General features: G+C 36.7%; 1 protein-coding gene across 2 annotated transcripts; it reads left to right on the top strand.

Annotated features, from left to right (window-relative positions):
- The first annotated feature begins 631 nt into the window (after nt 1-631).
- Nucleotides 632-23,537, top strand: LOC107551270 (bicaudal D-related protein 1-like). 2 transcript variants are annotated; one of them, XM_016232809.1, is made up of 10 exons: nt 632-967; nt 2,580-2,795; nt 11,418-11,534; nt 12,824-12,970; nt 14,645-14,824; nt 16,803-16,952; nt 18,037-18,114; nt 20,620-20,729; nt 21,005-21,125; nt 23,240-23,537. In XM_016232809.1, the coding sequence occupies exons 1-10, from the start codon at nt 716-718 to the stop codon at nt 23,420-23,422; spliced, it is 1,554 nt and encodes a 517-aa protein (XP_016088295.1). In that variant the 5' UTR covers nt 632-715; the 3' UTR covers nt 23,423-23,537. The 2 variants fall into 2 exon arrangements, with proteins under 2 accessions (XP_016088295.1, XP_016088294.1); XM_016232808.1 differs by having other exon boundaries at nt 16,800-16,952.

The raw sequence follows: 23,537 nt of genomic DNA, 5'->3' as shown, positions 1-23,537 counted from the left end.
CACCTCGGACTACTGTAGACTGTTATATTACTTATCAATGTATTATCTTATCTCTAGTTAGCCCATAAATTTGATTGGACAAGCAGTGTTCCGAAGAGTAATGATAATTCTAACAGATAGCATTACATATTAATCATTCACAGTTTCACTCAATATGTAATGCACATCTAATTCTGTTGTAAGTCATCTTAAAGATTCCTAAATGCATCTACTTCTGGAAGACCAAATAAAGTGCTTTTGCTTTCTCCTAGAAACACACAGCGTCTCCCTGACATGCTGCTTCAACACTAACTGCGGTTCCTGAAACCACGCCTTCTTTCTTTGCGTGCACATTTGGGCGCATTATGCTAATATTGCCACATAGTGATGTAGATATGTGGGGGCGTGTTAGAACGAGCCGTTTTAGGAGGGCGTGGACAAGTCTTAACTTTGATAAAGAATATCTCTTTGGTTTTGAGACTTTAGTCTTTGCAACTTCAGGGATCTTATCTATGCACAATCAGCTTGTAACACTCCAAAGAGAAAGGACAACTTGAAATCGCATCACATGACCCCTTTAAAGAGACGAGTCACCTGAAACTTTCTTAAGCCCCACCCACACGAGTTCCTTTCCATCATCCGTCTGCAAACAAACCCAGAGGCTCCTCACCCACTCTCTCTCTCTCACCTGTGGAGACCCGAGGTCCTCATCAGCTCCGCTCTTGGCCCGGGCGCTATGAGTCTGGGAGAAGAGCTGTGTTATAAAGCACATGAGATGGAAGTGGAGGAAGACTTCTACTCGTGCGAGTTGAGTGATGCTGAAGGTCTGCGGGTGTATAAGGACAGCGGGGAGCTGTTCGCAGCGCTTCGGCAGAAGGAGGACGAGGTTGCTCTGGCAGCTCAGGTGGGCAAGGCTCTGCTGCTGGAGAACAGACAGCTGAAGCACGAGACAGACGCGCTTCAGCACAAATACACGCAGCAGCTGGAGGTGAGCGACGCGGGGAGAGTCACAATATTAATAACATAAAGCATAATATTCATTTTTAAACCTATGTCTCTAGATCTGTATGTTATTATATTGCATGTCTAATACTTTATGCACAGTGGTCCTGACATGTTTTTGAACACTTAAGGCCTTGTAAAGGCATTTAAATGTAAATGATCTAATTGTACTTTTATGTAACAGGTGTCTTGATATGTTTAGCGGCTTAGTCAGTTTCCATCAGGTTCAGCAGGTGTTTACAAGCTCTGGTGATTTATAACTATAAACCCAACACTTGGAGAGAGAGAAAAAAAGTATTTTTCTTTGAACAGTGAGCTTTTTATAACGCAGATGGCACTTGCTTTGATTCTTTTTCTAATACAATCAGACATTTTTACTTTTAAATGCATATTTTAGGCAGGTATTCAAAATGTAATGCAACAGTAAATTGAACTGCTCTTTTCATAGTTTTAGCATTTTCATATAAGATCCGAAATGAGAACAGGTTTTTCATGTTGGTGTTTTCTCATTTAATTATTTACAATTGATTATTGCAAATCCGAATCAGTTTAAAAAAGTTGTATGACTTTGAATATCAAATATGTTACCATAAAGAAATAGGTCTCCCGGAAAATGATAATTCTGTTATTATTGACTCCCCCTCATGTTGTTTCATACACTATGCCTTTTCTGACATCTGTGGAAATCAGGGGTCAGTTGCATAAACATAGCCTAGTTCTGTCTTAAGTACTAGTTTGACTAACTAACAGTTAACAAAGTGGTAATCAGTCTTAATTTTCAACTTCAGATTAGACTAATCTACCTTTTAATGTAATTTGCCTAAAAAGTTATGACCACTTTTGTGAAAAATAAATAAATTATATATATATTTTAGTGCTGTCAAATGATTAATCGCGATTAATCGCATCCAAATATAAAAGTTTTTCTTTACATAATATATATGTGTGTGTGCTGTGTATTTATTATGTACAGTATATATAAATACACACACATGCATGTATATATTTAAGAAAAATATGTTACATTTCTATATTAAATATATTTATATTTCGTATAAATTATACAAATATAAATATATACATGTAAATATTTTCAAAATATATACTAATATATACTGTATGTACATAATGGACCAATCATGGCGTGTGAGAAGGTGGGATCTACGGTCAAAGCGATGCAATTACGCGTATTAGGTGTGTTCGACTTAAAAGCAGTGCGGCTCAGACCGATCAGTGTTTGACATCAAAGTACCTCGAGAGCGTTTCGAAAGCATAACCGTCTGTATGGTACTTTGATGTCATACACCGATCGGTCTGCACACGCAAACAAATCCAAAACCTAGATATTTTAGGCAATATAGAAATCCTGGCCAGGACGCGTCCTGGGAAAATGGCACGTATGGTCACCCTAACTTTGCAACTACATGTTAACTTATTCTACTAACCCTAAACTAACAGTCTAATACACTAATGACTGCAAGTTGATATGTAGTTGCAAAGGTACTTCTAGTTAGACAAATGTCTGCAGTGGACTCTGGGATTAAAGTGTGATATCTGAGATTGGTTTGTGTGAGGATCTGATGGGTGTGTGTCCTCAGGAGCTGGAGCAGGGCAGGTACGAGCTGCGGGTCAAACTGGAGGACTGCCGGGTGCAGTGGGAGAGTCAGGTGTCCGAGCTGGAGCGAGACGTGCAGGAGCTGCAGGCGCAGGTCCAGAGGCTGAGCCAGAGTCTGAGCGAGGCGGAGAGAGAGAAGAGCAGACTGAAGCAGGAGCACAGCGGACAGAGCCACAGACTCCGAGAACAGCTGCAGAGGGTCAGTGACGCCTACTGTGCATCACAACAGCCACTCGTTTCATCGTTTCTCTTTTCAAGCATCACTTTTATCATGCTTGTTGATCTGAACAAACACAAAGCATAAGTATTTAAACCCTTGTGCGTAACTCATCCTGTAACACTGGAACTGCAGGCATAAAATGACAGCTCAAATGCAGCATTTGGCCAGAAACCTCCACGCTCACTCACATTTGATTAATGAAATACAAAATAAAAAAATGAGTAAATCAATTTTTGCATGATATCATCATGATGAATTGCATTTAATCACGATTTCTGTTTCTCACGATTTATATACTCGTCTGCGATATTTGCATTGGTTACAAGCCTCCACAAGCTTTCGGTTGCCAGATTTCAAGAGTTGATATCCCCCATTCAGAGCTTTTTTCATAAATCTGCAGTATTTTTTATTTTGCACAGTGGCTTATTTAATCTTCCCAACCTGGCTACTATGCGCATGTGTGCGTTCTCTCTACTTTACAGAAAAACACTGCTGAGCTGGAAACAGCTGGAGTTTAGCGATCTATATTCTGCTGAAATGAAAGTTTACTACAGCCAGTCTGTTTTCTTTCATGCAGTCATTTGCATTGTTTGCTGTGACTAAATCTGCAAAATGTCAATGAAATGTAAAAATGAAATAATCGTGTATAATCGTGATAATATTTTTGAGCAAAATAATCATATGAAAATCATTGTAACCTTTTGCCGCTCTCATATACGCAGTGATCAAAGTGACAAGCCAGTTTTGATAATGCGATCATTAAGGGCAGGTCTCTTTACATATCTGTTGCTTTTATTGTGAAATGAATGTGTCCTTTATTAGCCAGACAGCAAAACCCAACCACACACTTTACTAGAGCACATACGCATATAGGGCTCATAAAAGACTGTAACGATTATAAAGGCCAATAATGCAACTGATACTGTATCTTGCTCAGATAAAGGGCTCAGTGTAGCAGATACGATATGAAACAATGAGCTGACATCCAAATATTGTGAATGCAGTGTGAGGAAGAATGTCCACATGCTTTTAGTAAATCTATGGGTAACACTTTACAGTATCATAAACATGAACGATGAATAATATATTCATAGCATTTGTTAATCTTAGTTATTGTACATTTTAATATTTACTGTATTAATGCATTTTTAAAATGAAAACGTTATGTTAAAATTAGTTAATGCACTAACATGCACAAACAATGAAGAACTGTTTTTATTTACTAACATTAACAAAGATTAATAAATGCTGGGGGGGGGGAGTATATTGCTCATTGTTGGTTAATGTTCGCTAATGCATTAACTAATGCTAACGAATAGGAACTTCTTGTAAAGTTTTAGCAATCTATGAAATGACACGGTGGTCACATGTTGATTTTAGCTTTGTAAAGAGTGCATGATCTCAGTATTTGGCTCAGGGTTTGTGGCAGTGCTGTTTTGTGACATTCCTCATCCTTTCCGGTTAAAGCCATATGAGCGAAACCACAGCAACATCTGATTCAGATTCTAGATATAACAGTGTTTAATTCATAAAAAACGTGTCACATTTCAGCCCAAAAGCCAAAGAGAAAAACAGGAAATTATATTTTAGCATATTTCAGGATTTAAAGATTTTCTGGTAACACTTTAGATAAGTGCACATACATTCACTATTACCGTAACTTACACATTTCTATCAATAAACTCCTGATTTGCTGCTTATTGCTAGTAAGGTAGTTGCTGTAGTAGTTATGTTTAGGTATTGGGTCGGGATAAGGGATCTATGCATTTTTATGTACTTTATAAGTACTAATAAACAGCCAATATGCTAGTAGCTTGCTAATAAGCAACTAATGAATAGTGTTCCCAGAAAAAATAAAAACATTTCTTCCACAGTTATTTTTATAATAATTGAAAATTGAATGTTTGTTAAATAATTGACATTATTCATCATATTTATGGTAATTACATTCTCATTACCATAATACAGTCATGCTTTACATTATTACAGTAAAAAATAATGCTGCAATACATTTACTTTTTTAATCAGGATAAAGTAAAGGCAGTGCAACAAATAACACCATGATGTATAAATACTTATCAAACATACAAATAAATACATACATACATAATTGGGTCACTTTATTTTAAGGTGCAACTCGCTATTACCAAACCATTAACTATGACTTTTGCCTCAATAAACTCCTAATGAGCTGTTTTTAATAGTTAGTAAGGTAGTTGGTAATTTTAGGTATTGGGTAGGATTAGGGATGTAGAATATGTGCTTTATAAGCACTAATAAACAGCTAATATGTTAATAATAGGCATGCTAATAAACAACTAGTTAATAGTGAGAATTGGTCCCTAAGTGTTAACATTGTACGGAGAGAGAAAGAGAGAGAAATACAAAACAAGTAGCAGGACTTGTCCAAAAATCTAAACAAGGAAGAACTTGTCATTAAAAGGATTATTATTGTTATTATTATTATTATTATTTAGGCAAAACATAAACCAACTCACCGCATTAATATAACATTGGATTATAACAGAATATTGGAGTCAGAACAATATTTCTTATAACAGCCATTTTACTGTTTTATTTATTAATTGATTTAAATTGGTTGGAAATGTATTATAAATTCTGTTTTGGCGTCCTTATGATCTTGTTTCTGCCACGGGATAGAAAAAGTAAGTATATAAATATATACATTTACAATTGAGAAGAAAAAGTCACAATTAGCCTACCGTTTTATTCTATGTTATTTGTTTTTCTGTGGCAGAAAAATTAAAACAACAGAATTGCAAAACGTAAAACCTCTTTTGCGAAAGAAAGTCAGAATTCCGAGTTGATACCTTGTTTATATTTCCACAGTGGAAACAAGCTTCCATAAGTCACCCGTGTGTCTTCTTTTAGGAAGACACACTAAATGTAGCTCCACCTGCTCCTGTTGACTCATTCTGAGTGGAAACCACTTTCACACACCTTCACACATTTGTTATGCTCAAGGTCAAGGTTTGCAGATTTTTTTCTGTTTGCACACTTGCCAGGACTTCCAACTCAAACTAATGAGCTCATTTAAAAAAGCTGTTAATAACATTTAATCACAGTTTGGTACGACAGACATGCTGTAGTCATGTAGAGTAATGGCTAACTCGTACCGTTCCACTCCCTCTCATCCACCACACAGCACACGTCACTACACTGAAGCAGCAGACTATGTCTGTGAGCGTTTTTTCCAAGAAATCAAAGATCAGGAAACACTGATGTTTATGGATCTCATCCTGCTCCGAAGGAAGAGGAATGCACTCATTACACCACGGCTTCCACCATGCATATGTTTTTATTATAACTGCTCTCAAACGGGGTCTAGAGAGGAGTTACAGATAAGCGCCTTTTATGCTTCGATTTCAGATCTTTTTGGGGTGCATGAAGCCTTGAATGGTGAGTATTTGTGTGTGAATGTGTGATATACTTTTGAGAACAAAAGTAAACGTGTGTTTGTATGTGGACCAGTGTTCCCACAAAGACACTACAACCTGAAACCAGCTTAATGAACTTACTAAATATTGAATGCTTTCTTAAAAATGCAGAAAGCTTCGTGTGAGGTTTAGGATTAGGTTTGGTTAAATATGTGTATTTGTTACGGTTTGTGACGTACTCTTAGTACCTAACAGTCTGTGCAGGACATAGTCGCACACAAGCGCTATCAGGAGAATTCAGGGTAATTTAGAGGAGATCAGCCTACAGAGAAGCCTTAAAACAAGCATTTGTTATTGCAGGAAAGCTGTGCCTTCCTGTTCCAGGGTGTAAACCTCTCGGGATGCTACAAACACACTTGTACAGGCTTGCTTTTGTGATCAGGTCTGAACCTAGTAAGATTTGACAAAAAAACATGAGAAACAAGAGCCTTTTCGTATGCTTTGTAGTACATCAGTATAGTTATTATTATTCTTAAACATCCCATGTTGCAATCAGGACTGCATGACTTTCTTTCTTTATTTCACTGAGCACAGAAGATGTTCATTCTTAGGAAATGAATAGTGGGGATGTCTTCTGACACAGTTTTGATAACAAACCTAACAAACATTCAGGAATATCTCTGTGAATTGTTTACTTTAAAGACGTATCCTGGAAGTGTGGAGCTGTTGAGGTCATGCGACTCTGATTCAGCAACTCAGTCACAGTTTAATCGCATGGCTTCGTAAATCATTCACACTTGTGCTGTTCTCCGGTCACCTGCTGTGAGGTGGACCAGTCTTACGTAATGCCACACCTGTCCTCAACGAACTGCACGATCTGAGGTATCATCCAAGCAATTTCCCAAAGTTTAATAGCTGTATGAGCAACAGCAATACTGATGCTTCATAGCATGCAAACAAATTCCATAAATGGAATTACACTTGTTGAATAGCTTTTATTTCTTTACATTGTCTATACTCTTTAGGTTGTATATCAGTGTGGTATAAGTTGTTTTTAGCAGTGTTTAGCACAAGCACTCAACGTCCAAAAAAGGACAAATGGGCGCTTGTTTAGCAGAGCGTCTGTAACCTTCACAGCCCGGTTGTTTGGTGTTTTAGGAGCAACATTCTTTACTTTTATAACTGCATGCACAAAGCATGACAAGACTTCTTCAGTAGTAGGTGAAAATTGAAAGCGAATAGCGACCCTTTTTCCACAAAAACTGACTACAAAGCCAACATCCACGGAAACCACTAAAACGTTAAATTACGGACACCAGTGCTAAAATGCATAAAATATGGTCATAAAACCAAACAAAGCACCTGACTTAAGTAGCCCATTATCAAACTACACTCTTAAAAATAAAGGTGCTTCAAAGGTTCTTCAAGCGATGCCATAGAAGAACCATTTTTGGTTCCACAAAGAAGCATTCAGTCAAAGGTTCTTTAAAGAACATCTCTTTCTTACCTTTTTATAATCTGAAGAACCTTCTTTCGCCACAAAGAAGCTTTTGTGAAACAGAAGGGTTCTTCAGATGTTAAAGGTTCTTTATGGAACCATTTAGACAAAAAGGTTCTTCTATGGCATCGCTTGAAGAACCTTTGAAGCACCTTTATTTTTAAGAGTGTATTGTGGGCAGTTTTGGAGAGAAGAATGAAACCGATTCCCTCCTTCAGCATCACTAAAGCAACTAGCAGATGATAGACAACATTCAACTGAAGACAATTCAAAAGTTGTATGAATCTGTACTAAGACGGTTGACAGCTGTAATAAAGGCAAATGGTGGTCAAACACCGTAATAAAAATATTGCGTATATTTTCCAGGTATTTTGTTCAAACCCTCCAAGTCTAAAGTAGGGAATCTCCATATTATGCACAAAGTTTAACAATACATATTTACGTGTACATAAAGTTGTTTCCGTGTATTGTGCAACAATTATTTGTTTGTTGTGTATTTCCTTATTGATCTTTTGAATTTTCTTCCTTGAGCAAATTCACTATTTTGAAAGCTATATATATATATCATCTAAAAATAATATATATATATATATGTATATGTGACCCTGGACCACAAAACCAGTCATAGGGGTCAATTTTTCAAAATTGAGATTAATACATCTGATAGCTGAATAAATAATCTTTCCATTGATGTATGGTTTGTTAGGATCTGACAATATTTGTCCGAAATACAACTATTTGAAAATCTGGAATCTGAGGGTGCAAAAAAGTCTAAATATTGAGAAAAATCATCTTTAAACTGTCTAAATTAAGTCTTTAGCAATGCATATTACTAATCAAAAATTAAGTTTTGATATATCTACAGTAGGAAATTTACAAAGTATCTTCATGGAAAATTATCTTTACTTAATATCCTAATGATTTTTGGCATAAAAAGAAAAATCAATAATTTTGACCCATACAATGTATTGTTGGCTATTGCTACAAATATACCCCAGCGACTTAACACTGCTTTTGTGCTCCAGGGTCACATATATATTATTTTAGCTACTACTGCTAATAATGCAGTCCCTTCAGTGATACAATCTGATTCATTATTAAATTGAGATTTATTCGTTTGTAGATTCCAGGTTAATATGCCTCCTCAAGAATGCTGTCTGCCTTGGGACATCAGCTCAGGGACTATAACATTTGATTATAAAAGAACATTAGAGTCTGAACGATGTATTTCATAATAGTATTTTTGCTGTTTTATTAGATGTTTTTGGAGTCAATTCTTCCTGTTTTGAATTCCTCTCTATGCCTTCTTTTATGATCAAAACCTAAATTTAGTTCCACTTGCTCCTGTTGACTCATTTTGTGTGTAAAACACATTCTCACACGTTTCTCTCACATTGGACTGGTATCTAATCTAATATCTAATCATATTTGTTATGCCAAGGCCAAGGTTTTGACTCTGTGTTTGCACACTTGCAACAACTCCCAGTTCAAACTCATGAGCTCATTTGTATTTCCTTCTTCTGAATTTTGAGCGAATTTACTATTTTGACAGCTGTGTGTCATGCAAAAAAATATTATTTTAGCTAGTACTGCTAGTAATTCAGTAAACCTTGTTATACAATCTGACAAGCTTGTATCAGAAATAAGATTCTCAGAAGTAAATGGAGATTCATTATTTTGGAGACGCTGTCTGGCTTGGGGCATCAGCTGGCAGGAGCGTTACTGAATGCAACAATGCACTGGTTAACATAGGCCAGTCCTGAATAGCCCTTCCCTCATGGGACCACTAACCTTGTGGTGCTTGGTAGTTGAATCTAACTGAACCAGGACCTCTAGCCACCCCTCCATATGCTGTTGAGCGTGGGGGTCATTCCCACCCCGTCCCATAAACGCTCACATCTGACACAATGATGCCACTGCCAAGACCAAGATGCCAAGCTGCATCAGTCATGCGGCGCTTTGATCAAGTTCTGAAGGCGTGTGATGCACGCTAACGTCTATCCAGTTATCTGCTGAATCAGGTTCATCACCAAAGGCCCCCGATCAGCCAATGCGTGCTTTTGTTCAGCTCTTATCAAGCGAACTTAACTCTGATAGCTGAATAAATAATCTTTCCATTGATGTATGGTTTGTTAGGATCTGACAATATTTGTCCGAAATACAACTATTTGAAAATCTGGAATCTGAGGGTGCAAAAAAGTCTAAATATTGAGAAAAATCATCTTTAAACTGTCTAAATTAAGTCTTTAGCAATGCATATTACTAATCAAAAATTAAGTTTTGATATATCTACAGTAGGAAATTTACAAAGTATCTTCATGGAAAATTATCTTTACTTAATATCCTAATGATTTTTGGCATAAAAAGAAAAATCAATAATTTTGACCCATACAATGTATTGTTGGCTATTGCTACAAATATACCCCAGCGACTTAACACTGCTTTTGTGCTCCAGGGTCACATATATATTATTTTAGCTACTACTGCTAATAATGCAGTCCCTTCAGTGATACAATCTGATTCATTATTAAATTGAGATTTATTCGTTTGTAGATTCCAGGTTAATATGCCTCCTCAAGAATGCTGTCTGCCTTGGGACATCAGCTCAGGGACTATAACATTTGATTATAAAAGAACATTAGAGTCTGAACGATGTATTTCATAATAGTATTTTTGCTGTTTTATTAGATGTTTTTGGAGTCAATTCTTCCTGTTTTGAATTCCTCTCTATGCCTTCTTTTATGATCAAAACCTAAATTTAGTTCCACTTGCTCCTGTTGACTCATTTTGTGTGTAAAACACATTCTCACACGTTTCTCTCACATTGGACTGGTATCTAATCTAATATCTAATCATATTTGTTATGCCAAGGCCAAGGTTTTGACTCTGTGTTTGCACACTTGCAACAACTCCCAGTTCAAACTCATGAGCTCATTTGTATTTCCTTCTTCTGAATTTTGAGCGAATTTACTATTTTGACAGCTGTGTGTCATGCAAAAAAATATTATTTTAGCTAGTACTGCTAGTAATTCAGTAAACCTTGTTATACAATCTGACAAGCTTGTATCAGAAATAAGATTCTCAGAAGTAAATGGAGATTCATTATTTTGGAGACGCTGTCTGGCTTGGGGCATCAGCTGGCAGGAGCGTTACTGAATGCAACAATGCACTGGTTAACATAGGCCAGTCCTGAATAGCCCTTCCCTCATGGGACCACTAACCTTGTGGTGCTTGGTAGTTGAATCTAACTGAACCAGGACCTCTAGCCACCCCTCCATATGCTGTTGAGCGTGGGGGTCATTCCCACCCCGTCCCATAAACGCTCACATCTGACACAATGATGCCACTGCCAAGACCAAGATGCCAAGCTGCATCAGTCATGCGGCGCTTTGATCAAGTTCTGAAGGCGTGTGATGCACGCTAACGTCTATCCAGTTATCTGCTGAATCAGGTTCATCACCAAAGGCCCCCGATCAGCCAATGCGTGCTTTTGTTCAGCTCTTATCAAGCGAACTTAACTCCTATTCATTGTGAAAATGGGACGCATGCCTTAGTGGAAAAACACGTATTTTTTTATTGTTACTTTCTTCTCTCAATGTCGCTTCTTCTGGATATCGCCCATTTGATTTATGAACATATCTGAAAGCTGAAAAAGCGTTCGGACATACAGTGGTTTGATTAGTGAGCTGCGTTGTGTATGTTTAGGGAATGGAAGTGGAGCGAGCCATGACCAGCGAGCTTCAAAGACTGAAACAGGAAATGAGAGAAAAAGGGCAAGCCAGACCCCAGGACGAAGAAATCATCAACGCGCTCCGAGAACAGGTGAGAAACTGTTCATACTCGCACACTGCATCGTATTTTGTGCTACAAAAGGGTATACTGTAATTACAGTAAAAATTTGCACACAAAAAAATCGCCTGCTGTCCATGCATGCTTGTTTATTAAATATTATGCAGCAGTAAGTTCCAGATAGCTAATTTGATTGGCTGAGCAACTTTCAAAAAGCACCTTCCCTGTTGTATCATTACGTTTGTCTTTGTTTGTGACACAATAGCTGTGCCCCAATTCAGAGGCTGCATCCTTGGGAGGACGCAGACTTCAAAGGCCACACCTTCGCCTTAAAGGTCGATCTGAGCGAAAGCAAAACAGGGTTCACAACCTGCCTAATATGTTCCCCTTGGTCCATTTATGTACATAAAAGTATAAATCTATAAAATAGCGCCTTAGTAAGACATACACCACTTGAAAGCATCATTTTGTAATCTGGATAGTTCACCCAAAAAAGGAAACTTCTGTTATCATTTACTCACTCTCAAGCTGTTCTAAATCTGTATTCTGAAGAAACCGAGTTTCTTTCTTTTGCTTAACACAAAAGAAGATATTTTGAAGAATGTCGGTAACCAAACAGTTTCTCATCCCCATTGACTTCCCTAGTATTGTTTTTCTTCTTCTCCATACTATGGAAGTCAATGGGAACCAACAACAGTTTGGTTTCTAACATTCTTCAAAATCCATTCCACAGAACAAATAGAACATTACAACATTTTAAAACATTGTAAAATCTTTGTTCCATAGAACAAATAAGATTATAGAGTTTTGCAACGATATGAGGGTGAATAAATAATTTACATTTTTAGGTGAACTATCCCTTTAGATTTAAAATCGTAATCCAGGATTTTTTCTCAATCAAAATCCTGTCGTCACTGGTGTGCAATGAATCTTGGGCCAGGCTGCAAAGGATCCATCTGTAGTAGCCTTCATAACCCGGGAGATGATGTTGTCTTTGAATTGGGACATCCTTCATTGCGCCGCTGCGACACATTTTGTTCTTCAAATGCAGCCTTCAAAGGATGCAGCCTCAATTGGGACACAGCTACAGAATGCAGTTCTTTGAAGGAGTTCACCATACTCGAGCCCTTCATCACGGACGGCAAGCAAAATCTGTTTACCTTCTCTTCCATTCACGGATTGTAATGGCATACAAACATGACTATTTTACTGTAACTAGAACCACATGATAAAGTGAACGTGAACGATTGTAGAATTTGCTGACTTACAGAACATTGTAGGGTAAAAGCTATAATAATGTGTGTGTGTTTGTGTGTTTTCAGGTGGCACGGCTCACGCAGCGGGAGCAAACACTCGAGCAGCGCTTGAAGATGACTTGCCGTGAGAATGAGGAACTAAAAGACACTGTGTCCACACTACACGCACGCCTGCATCTACAGGAACAACAGAGTCACACACACATACAACAGGTTAGGTCGCTCACACACACACACACACACACACACACACACTATACTCAGCTGAGCAGAATGTGTAACACTAGACTGTAGTTTAAGTGAAACTGGAATCTGGTGGTTCAGGATTTGTCTCTGAAAATTTCAACACTGTTCTTATGAACAGTAAAAATGTAGTATTTGTAACAGTGCAAATGTAGCAGAGACACACACATATGATCCAGAGATTATTGACACATTTGAAATGCTCATGTTCAGCCTTTGTGTTAGTAAAAGTAGTCTGTGTGCGCACTAGGGGTGGGAATATTTATGCATCTCACAATCCAATCCGATTTCAATTCGATTCTTACATTTTCTTAGTAATGAGTTGACTGACTTTCAATCTCAAATTTATTTGTGCATTTTTTTTTAAATGACGTATAAAAGTACTTTATAAAAATAATTGCAAATTAATAATAAAGCAGAACAATTGCATGTTAAGAATTCTAACAAACCTAATTTATAAATCAGTAAAGGGGAACAAAAAAAACACACAACAAGCAGTAAAACACAAGGTGCTTTTCCTATCTGAGAGTGCTTTAAACTAGTGCTGTCAAACGATTAATCGCATCCAAAATAAAAGTTTTTGTTTACAAAATATATATGTGTGTACTGTGTATATTTATTATGTATATATAAATACACACACGTGCATGTGTATATATTTCAGAAAATATGTTATTTTTATATATTAAATATATTTATTTATAATATAAATTATATGACTATAAATAAAGACATGTAAATACATGTAAATATTTTCTAAATATATACTGTTTGTTTGTGTATTTACATATACATAATAAATATACACAGAACACACACATATATTATGCAAACAAAAACTTGTATTTTGGATGCGATTAATCGCGATTAATCGTTTGACAGCACTAGTTTAAATATAAAGTTTTCCAGACAAGTGCAGTTATGGATTGTTCTCTTTTTCTCTGCATTATTGCAACAGCTCTAATAGGCTAATGCACAAATCTATTTCAACATATCAGATGTTTTGTCCTGCCTTTAAGACATAACCGATTGTGTTTACATTAAGTAAGCATTTTGAGATGCAAGTGCATTTACTGCTCGCAAAGAGTCATGCACAGTCACATGCCACGAGCGCCTTCAGAATGATCACACAAAGTGCACGCGAGCATCTGAAAGCAGCCGTCTGTCAGTAAGTGAGTATTCCAATATGTGCTGCATTCCAAACGCATAAGTGATGCTTACGGAAGCATTTGGAAGGTAAAGCATGGAAATACTGGCGGGTGAAACCACATGTTTCTCAGCGCATATTTTGCGATCATGACACTTCATACACGTTTATATACTTATTTGAGGTTGTGTGTTTGTATGCAATTGGCAAAAGGCAGAATACGACTGTCTCTAGCGTGCACAAACAGAATTGATTCTGAAGTTTTCAGGTTTGATTAAGAATTGCTGAAGAGATTCATGATGCATGAGAGAATCAGGGTCTGAAATAAACCAGGGGGGGGGGGGGGGGGGGTGGATGAAAACACCAAAATTGACTAAATATTTTTAGTTTGAAAAATAGGTCCCTCATAAATGTAAAAAAAAATTAATTTCAGGGTAAATATATTGGGTCTTATACGTATTTGTACATGAGCGATAACATTTTTTCCTCTGTCCCAGCTGGCAGAGGCCTGGCGGGAAGTGGACGGGGTTCGTTCCCGGGCTCAAGAGCTGCAGTCTCAGGTCGAGGAGCTGCAGGAGGAAGTGGCCCTCCAGGAGAAGAGTCACAACGACTCGTCTTTACTGTCTGAGCTTGAAAACAACCTGGACGCTGTAGACTGGAGCCTGGACAAAGAACAGGTGATGCACTGTAACCTGATAATGCCAGACTGGACCACATTCTACTTAAAATCAATGTGTTACAGAAGAAGAGACCTGTTATCTTACAGTTATTTATCTCAATTTGATCATTTGTTTTTAGCTGCACACTACACATAGAGCTATTTGAGTGTTCCAATGGAAATATACAGACAGGGGTTTCAGTTAACACAACCTCTCGTGTAATATGTAAGTGTTGATTTGCTTTTTGTGCAGTTAAGTTCACTTTCTCTCAGACTGGAGCCTGGACAAAGAACAGGTGATGCACTGTAACCTGATAATGCCAGATTGGACAACATTCTATTTAAAATCAGTGTGTTACAGAAGAAGAGACCTGTTATCTTACAGTTATTTATCTCAATTTGATCATTTGTTTTTCGCTGCACACGACACATAGAGCTATTTGAGTGTTCCAATGGAAATAAACACACAGGGGTTTCAGTTAGCACAACCTCTCATGTAAGTGTTGATTTGCTTTTTGTGCAGTTAAGTTCACTTTCTCTATCCAGCCGCACTGGAGACACATCGGAGTGAAGCTGTAAATGCAAATTTTCTTTAATCATGATTAATCACACCTAAAATTAAAATGATGTAATTAAGTATATTAGCAGATTGAATCTCAAAAATAATTCAGAAACAACATAAAGGTAGTATAGTAAAAATATATTAATACATTTTAAAACTTATATTTAAATATTTGTTTAATGGCATGTTTTTGCTTAGTGCTATGAATGAAGGCAAATATCACTGATGCTGATGCTGAAGCTTCTAAATGGATGATTAAAATCGATTTCTTGAGATTAATATAGCAATTTAACAAAAATATGTGCCTTTTTAACTGTTACAGTTTTAACTTTTAATTTAAGTAATCTTAAAACGATTTTGACATAAACCCATTATAATGTCACATTTAGCTGTGCCTTTATGTAGTGTGTTGTATATATTGTATATAGTAATATGTGACCCTGGACCATAAAACCAGTCATAAGTAGGAGATTTGTAGCAATAGCCAAAAATACATTGTATGGGTCAGAATTATCGATTTTTCTTTTATGCCAAAAATCATTAGGATATTAAGATCATGTTCCATGAAGATATTTTGTAAATGTCCTACCGTAAATATATCAAAACTTAATTTTTGATTAGTAATATGCATTGCTAAGAACTTCATTTGAACAACTTTAAAGATGATTTTCTCAATATTTAGATTTTGTTTTTTGTTTTTTTTGCACCCTCAGATTCCAGTTTTTCAAATAGTTGTATCTCAGCCAAATAATGTTAATGGAAATAATGGAAAGCTTCAGCTTTCAGATGATGTATAAATCTCAATTTCCAAAAATTGACCCTTGTGACTGGTTTTGTGGTCCAGGGTCACACATAGTGATGTTTCTCTCTCTGTCAGGTTCAGCTCCCCCTGTTTGACTGAGCTGTCAGGTCATTTTTCCCCCCCTACTAAGTTTATATTTTGCGAATTCAATGAATGAATGAATGAAAATACCAGTTAAAACATTTAGTATCAATATGTGATCATATGCTGCAATGCCAGTCAAAGGATGTGGGGAAAATACATTAATAAAAACTACATCGGGAAGGCAAAAATGCTTATAGTGTGTTACATATTGTAATGCATTTAACAGAAAATATTAATCACAGAAATTAGCACGTTATCTTTGACAGCCCTAATTGTTATGCTTATACTATTGGATTTGTTACTCTGTTGAAATCAAATTGAGTCAAGTCTGTGTGTGTGAAGCGCACTGTGTGTGATACAATGAGCTGCTGCATATGCAAAGCATTGTAAACCCCCAGACTCTTGTGAGCTTCTCCATTAGGATGCTGCAGTAGACAGCAAGACAGCTCTCTAGGGTTTGGAACAAAGCTAAATACATTGAAGAGATTTACATTAATGTCTGTTCATTTGATATTTGGGCACAACTTGAACATGTGTCTCGCCCAGCAGGTGTGTCGAGAGCTACACTACATCCTGGTACTGCTGCAGCCTGTGGCCTACAGATCAGAAGCTGAGCAGGACTCGGATGACAGCCTGCAGGGCATGCTGGGACAACTGAAACACGCAGCACAATGGATAGCACACAGTGAGACACTACAGGTACAGCTGTTTGCTATGGGACACAAGCGTAACAGAAGCTGACATATAATGTGCTGCATGTAATGTTTCTTATTTGCTGGAGTATTTTGACATCTCGTACTGTCTCACATTTCAGCAACAATGATTCACATTCATCACAAGCATATATCTTTATACTGTATATCTTCATTCAGACCATATCAGTCTGTGTCCTCGTGGCTTTTGTTTTGTCATTGGGTAAATCTCACATAACCTTCCTGGATCATATTCCAATCTGGCATCAAACATGGGAAATATTATGATGTGATTAAAGAAAATTTGGAATAAAACTTCCAAATAAAAATTATAAATTAATTAATTAATTAATTGGTGTAGTGCTGTATTTGTGTGTTTGTTGTACGGTATTAAAATACTTTTTTAATACTAATATACTGCAAATGTATAATAGTTTTACAGTTTGTGGTACTAAAAAATTGCCATTTTATATTAGCATAAACACAAAAGAGTGAAAAACTAAATCTCAAACTCATATTCAGGTGCATTACAGAAAATGGACAGAAAAATAACTAATTTATGAAATATTGCTTAAAAATTATGGTAATATAAAAAAGGCTCTATTTGCTTAATGCAGCTCCATTTATTAGTTTGTAGGTAAAATGCCGACTGGATGTGTTTTTGTGAGATCATATATTAATATATATATATGAATTATCTTCAGTTTGCATCAGTAATTGCTGAAACTGAAATGTCTCAGGACATAACATAAAATTAGGATTTGAATGAATGTACAGTATGTTTAATGCACAAAAGGATTGGATATTAAACAAACTTCCCACTGTGCTATTGATGCAGTATTGACCTAGTCTGGCCAGTTGTGTACTGAAGTGGGAATTGCGTCAGAGGTTTTGTTCAGGTTGGGGTGTGTTCAGTGAGGATCAATGAAGCCACAAATGTAGCCAGAGGTAGAGACTGAGGGAGATTGAACAGAGGGCCATTTATGCTCGTTACATGATACTGATGCTGTAGAGAGATACACCCTGCCAAGACCATGCTTGACAAATCCAGCATGCAGTGCTGAACGCTCCTGTATTATTTGTGTCTGCAGGAGAAGAGGAAGTCCATTGTGGGATCGGTGAGCGATCCGTGTGAGAATGCCGTCTGGATACAGGAGCTGCGGGATCAGGTAACAGTTCTTCGTGCATTAAAGCTTTCAGCCACAAATAACAGCAGCCCAATACCACTGCCACTGACCTCGGCTCAGTTCCTTAAAAATGCCTCCATTGTTTGGAGGGCCTGGCAACGCCTGAGGAATTTTTGTTCAAAGATTCACTGCTTTTCTGACTGGGATTCACTGCTGTATGAAGACAGTCAACAAATGCAGTCAAGTGGTGAATTTATTGCTTTCAGGAAGGAAAGAATACTTAATTGGGGTTTCTTAAAAGGTCTTGAAACCATGAAGAAAATTTTTTTGTGTGTTGTTTTCCAATACAAATAACTAAACATCATTAAATCGATATATATTTACAATATGAAATGCAAAATAAAGTCTTGCGATATAGATTAAGTGAGTGTATGCTCTGTAAGAGGGATTGAAAATTAAGTTGAATTTTGAATTTGAATTTTTGGGTTTGAATTAAGTTGTTTTTTCTAAACCCAGTTTACTTGTTTTCTTAAACCCTTGTGTGGTCTTCGGTCACTTCTGACCGGAGAATTTTACATTTTGAATTTTTACCAGAATGGTATGAAACTTGGTCACTTTTATGGCACTTGGTATGTGAACACGGAAGAAATTGAGGCCATGATTCGAAAAAGCTAAGTAAAAGCTAAAAAAAATAGTCACACTCATGGTCTTCGGTCAAAAATCGAATATAACGAAAGTTTTTGTGTGTACAATCTAGAAATCCCCCACAATGCAGAAACAAACTGCACAGCAATGAAGGGGTGAAACTCTAAAACATCTAGAGTGCAAAATCAACACACCAACTCTCTCTCTCTCTCACACACACACACACACGCCTATGGACTGGTGTGATTGTAACACTGCAGCTATGTAAAATAAAATCAATAATTCAACTACAATGCAGAAAAAAAGTGGACAGCAAGGAAGGGGTTACACTCTAAAACATCAAGAGTGTAAAACAGATACATCCACTCACACACACTCACAGACACACACATACAGAATTATACATACTCAGATGAATTGGTATGGCTATAACCATATAGCCAAAATTAGTTAGAAGACTGAAATAAAAGGTTAAAATCAGATCAGACCCAGAAGGATTAAGCTCTGATAAAGCATTCCTGTTCATTTTTGTTACATTTTTATAGAATTTTAATGTGTTGTGTATCAAAATGCTTTCTGTGTTCAGGTTTGAATGTAGTAATAATAATGCAAAAACCTACACTTCAAATCAACATTTAAAAATATAAACCTTGACAAAAAGTAGTCTTTGAGAATGCCTTAATATATGCATCCACAACCTAATAAAAGTAAACAATCATGTATAAAAACAACTAGAGAATTCACAAGCCTCTGTATAGAGTCCATTACAGGAATCTAGTGGTTACACCATGAAATTACAGGTTTTTCTTTTTCTTTCTTTTTTGCTCTCACCAGGAGGTGCTATTCTGCCTTCAAAAATTGGATTTTAAAGGCCTGGTCTCTGTTTTAATCTGAAATACTGCATTAATTGAAAAATAATTGTAAAAAATTAGATTCTTTTTTTTTTTACTATTTTCAATGGGGAAAATGTATCATAATTATTGCATAAATGTTCTTTAGTACCATACATTTCTCTCAAAATACAAAAGAAAAAATATTACTGAACAAATATTTATTAGATTAGAAAATATTAGATTGATTTTACTGAAGAAAAAAAAATGTTACATTACAGGTGTCCGGTCACTTTTGACCGCGAAGACCATGAGTGTGACTCCCAAATGAGGAGAGCGCAACAAGACATCGTACTTATGTAATTTTGCTTTTCAAGTAAATGGATTTAAATACTGAGGAACACCCTTGTGTAGTGAAACTAGTCCTCACTGACTCTCTTTTGGGCTTCACACTTTAATTTGGTAAAGGTGAAGTGTTTAATTTCTGAAATAAATTGAATAACAAAACTAATGACGCTTTCACCCCACCCCATGCATCACTGGTCCAAAAAATGACACTTCACCTTTAAACCCAGCGTTAACATCATCCTGGCTTATCTCGTTCCATGTTTTACACTGCTTATACTTTGCCCTGGGTTTAACGTCAGTCCTGGATGGGCGGGTTTTGAGTTTCCATGCCGTGCATGGATAAACTCTGGGTTAACACTCTTTATTTGCATATTTACAAGGACATTAGCATTGATTTGACATCTAACTAGAAAGCCCATAAATATTGAATGAAATGCAATTATACAGTAGTTTTAGGAGTGCTCACTGTGACATTTTCATCTGTACACTCGCTGTACAAATTTAACTGAAATGTTTATATTTAAGAATTACTAAAAGTATTGAGCTTAAATGCTTGAAATGAGTTTTTCTAAACAAAACACACCTTTAAGATTACAAGCACAGAGTATTTGTGTGCGACCTTTGCTTTTAGCATGCATGTGCTATTAATATGATTATTAGCAGTATTAGACTCAATTGCAAAATCATTTCCAATATTAATCCTCATGTTTGGCTTTTCTCTCAGAATGAGCGTCTCGTAGCGGAAAACGCCGAGCTCAAGCTGCGAGCTGAGAGACTTGTGGAGCAAGAAGTAGTTCAGCAGGCCATAAAGGACCGTGATGATGCCATCACTAAGTAAATATTGAACATGTACTTGGTATTATGATTCTATAAATGTTTATGAGAAAGTCAATTCATTATCAGTTATGCGACTGATGCTCTTTGGAACAGATACTTAAATAGTTTTGTCTGATAGAAAAGTTGTTATCTGTATGTTTTTGTGTGGTTCTTAAGAAAATGTTATATTGTAAATGATACTGTTAATGTTGATATGGCGTTAAAACTTAAATAAATAGTCTAATAGAAAAGAGGCATTTTTAACGTATTCGTGTTGGTTTTCTGTCATGCAGGAAGACGGCGATGGAAGCAGAGCTGCTGAGGACTAAACATGATATGATGTGTTTGAACAACCAACTCCTGGAAGCCATTCAGCGCAAACTACAGCTGTCACAGGAACTGGAGGCCTGGCAGGTAACAACTGCTTTTTGAATTACCAAACCTCTCAGTCCTCACTTACTGAGTAATTAGGATTGGTTTCTTGCTCCTTGAAGGTGTATTTAGTCTGTTAATGCGGTTCACGGTGGAAGTTTGCAGCTGTTTCACGTGCTGTATAACTGCTTTTGAGAGCAGATAAAATCAAGTAGGTATAACTACAGACCGGAGATCTCCAAAATGGGGCGTGAACTCCAAAATTAGGCAGAACCTCCAAAATGGGGCGGGGTCTCCTCGCACAAAGACTTTCACCATTGGCTCTGGCTCCAGCCAATTGTTATGGACTTACATTTCAAAATAAAACTGTATAAATGTAACATTGTTTCTAGTTGATCTAAAATAAAATATGCTATACAAGTAAATATTCTCCGTGAGAGCAGAGCCCAAAGTTTGTGGCCAGTGGAGTTTGAACCTCTACTTAATGATATAAACGGGAATTACCCACGAGCTCTCCCGCGAGCCGTCCCCGCGCAGCGCAGGGGAAAGAGTTTACTCTATCACTTTGTTCTAAGCAACGGGGGCGTCCCGGGGCTCGAAATTCGTAGGGTAGGAGGGAGTAGTGATGCTGGGTGTAACTAAAATGGTGCCATTGTCCAGTGAGCTCCGGTTGAGGAGCTACGGAACGATCTCATATCGCATAATCTTATTAGCTGTTTATCTCCTGAACTGCATCTTTCTTTACCACGCAGCGCCAATCCCGCCGTGCAGTCAATTTCACTGGTTAAGGTTAGGGTCAGGTGTGGGGTAGGTTTAGGGGTTAGCATCTTTTGTAGCATAGTGTAGGAAATCAACACTTTAATTGACACAACCAATAAAATCTTTAGAATCAGCTGTGGGGCGGAGTTTGCACTGAAGTGGACTGGGGGAAAAATTGTGCATGCGTGTCATGTGCCTGTCTGTCAATGGGAGGAAGCCACGCCCCCATTTGGAGATCTCCAGGCTGCAGTTATACCCTTCTCGATAAAATAGAAATAATAATAATGTATAATGTTCTTTTCTAAGTGAATGAGTTGTATGTTCTCAAAACGTCCTGTTCTTATTCAGTAGCCACAAAATCATTTTGAAATCAACACCTTGTCAGTGTTATTTTAGCATCATTGAGATACTATTACAGATTTTATTCATATTTAGAATCATTAGTTTGAATTTTATCGATTTTCAGTATTCAATTTAAAGTTTTAGTGTTTTTTTATGTCTATATTTTTATTATGTCATTTATGTCAATGAGAAATGTTGCCTTGGCAACTGGCAAAAATTATTGCTGTCAAACAATTAATCGCGATTAATCGCATTTTTTTACATAATATATGAGTGTGTGCTGTGTATATTTATTATGCATATATAAATACAAACACATGCATGTATATATTTAAGAAAAATATGTTATGTTTATATATTACCTATGTTTATATATAATATAAAATATAATAATATATATATATATATAAATGTATATACATCTAAATATTTTCAAAATATATTCTGAATGTGTGTGTATTTATATATACATAATAAATAAACACAGTACACACATATTATGTAAAAAAAAAACTTTTATTTTGGATGCGATTAATCGTTTGACAGCACTAGCTGAAATATTTATTAATTAATTTATTTTGTATTTTGGTTAACGTTTATGGTAACACTTCAGTACAGGGACCAATTCTCACTATTAACTAGTTGCTTATTAGCATGCCTATAATTAATATACTGGCTGTTTATTAGTGCTTATATTCTACATAACCATATTCTACATCTCTAATCCTACCCAATACCTAAACTTAACAGCTACCTTACTAACTATTAACAAGCAGCTAATTAGAAGCAAAAGTTGTAGTTAATGGTTTGTTAATAGTGAGAAAGGGACCTTCAAATAAAGTGTGCCAATGTTTGTTTTATTTCAAGAAACTATCATGTTTTTGTATGGGTTTAATTTTAGTTTCCGTTTTATTTTTAGGTAAGAATAAGAACTCTGTACCCTATGCTCCTAAATGTTGAAGAAACATTATTTATTTGATTGTTTCACATTTTGGCATTGCTATCAACTAGCACATACACACATGTTATAATTTATGATGTTTATGTCCCTGCAGGACGATATCCAGGTTATTATCAATCAGCAGCTGAGGAGCCAGCAGCAGACAGAAGAGCCTCAGAAGAGATCAGCGGGTCGTCTTTCTTTCCTGCGTAAGTCCAGACGGCCGTCCACGATATCAGAGATCAGCCCGGAGCAGAACCACACGCCCTGGAGAGACTGGCTCAAACGCAGCAAATAAACCCGCATGCAGGAACATATCAGACACTGATGGATCATCATCCACTGTCAATGCCAAAGACACTGACCATGTTCGAGAGAGAACGAGAGAAACATGTTCTTAGAAAGAAAAAAAC

Source organism: Sinocyclocheilus grahami, unplaced genomic scaffold (assembly GCF_001515645.1).
Source record: "Sinocyclocheilus grahami isolate Dianchi unplaced genomic scaffold, SAMN03320097.WGS_v1.1 scaffold419.1, whole genome shotgun sequence".
Classification (NCBI taxonomy): domain Eukaryota; kingdom Metazoa; phylum Chordata; class Actinopteri; order Cypriniformes; family Cyprinidae; genus Sinocyclocheilus; species Sinocyclocheilus grahami.
Note: the sequence above shows the minus strand (reverse complement) of the source record. Positions and strands in the feature narration are given on the sequence as shown.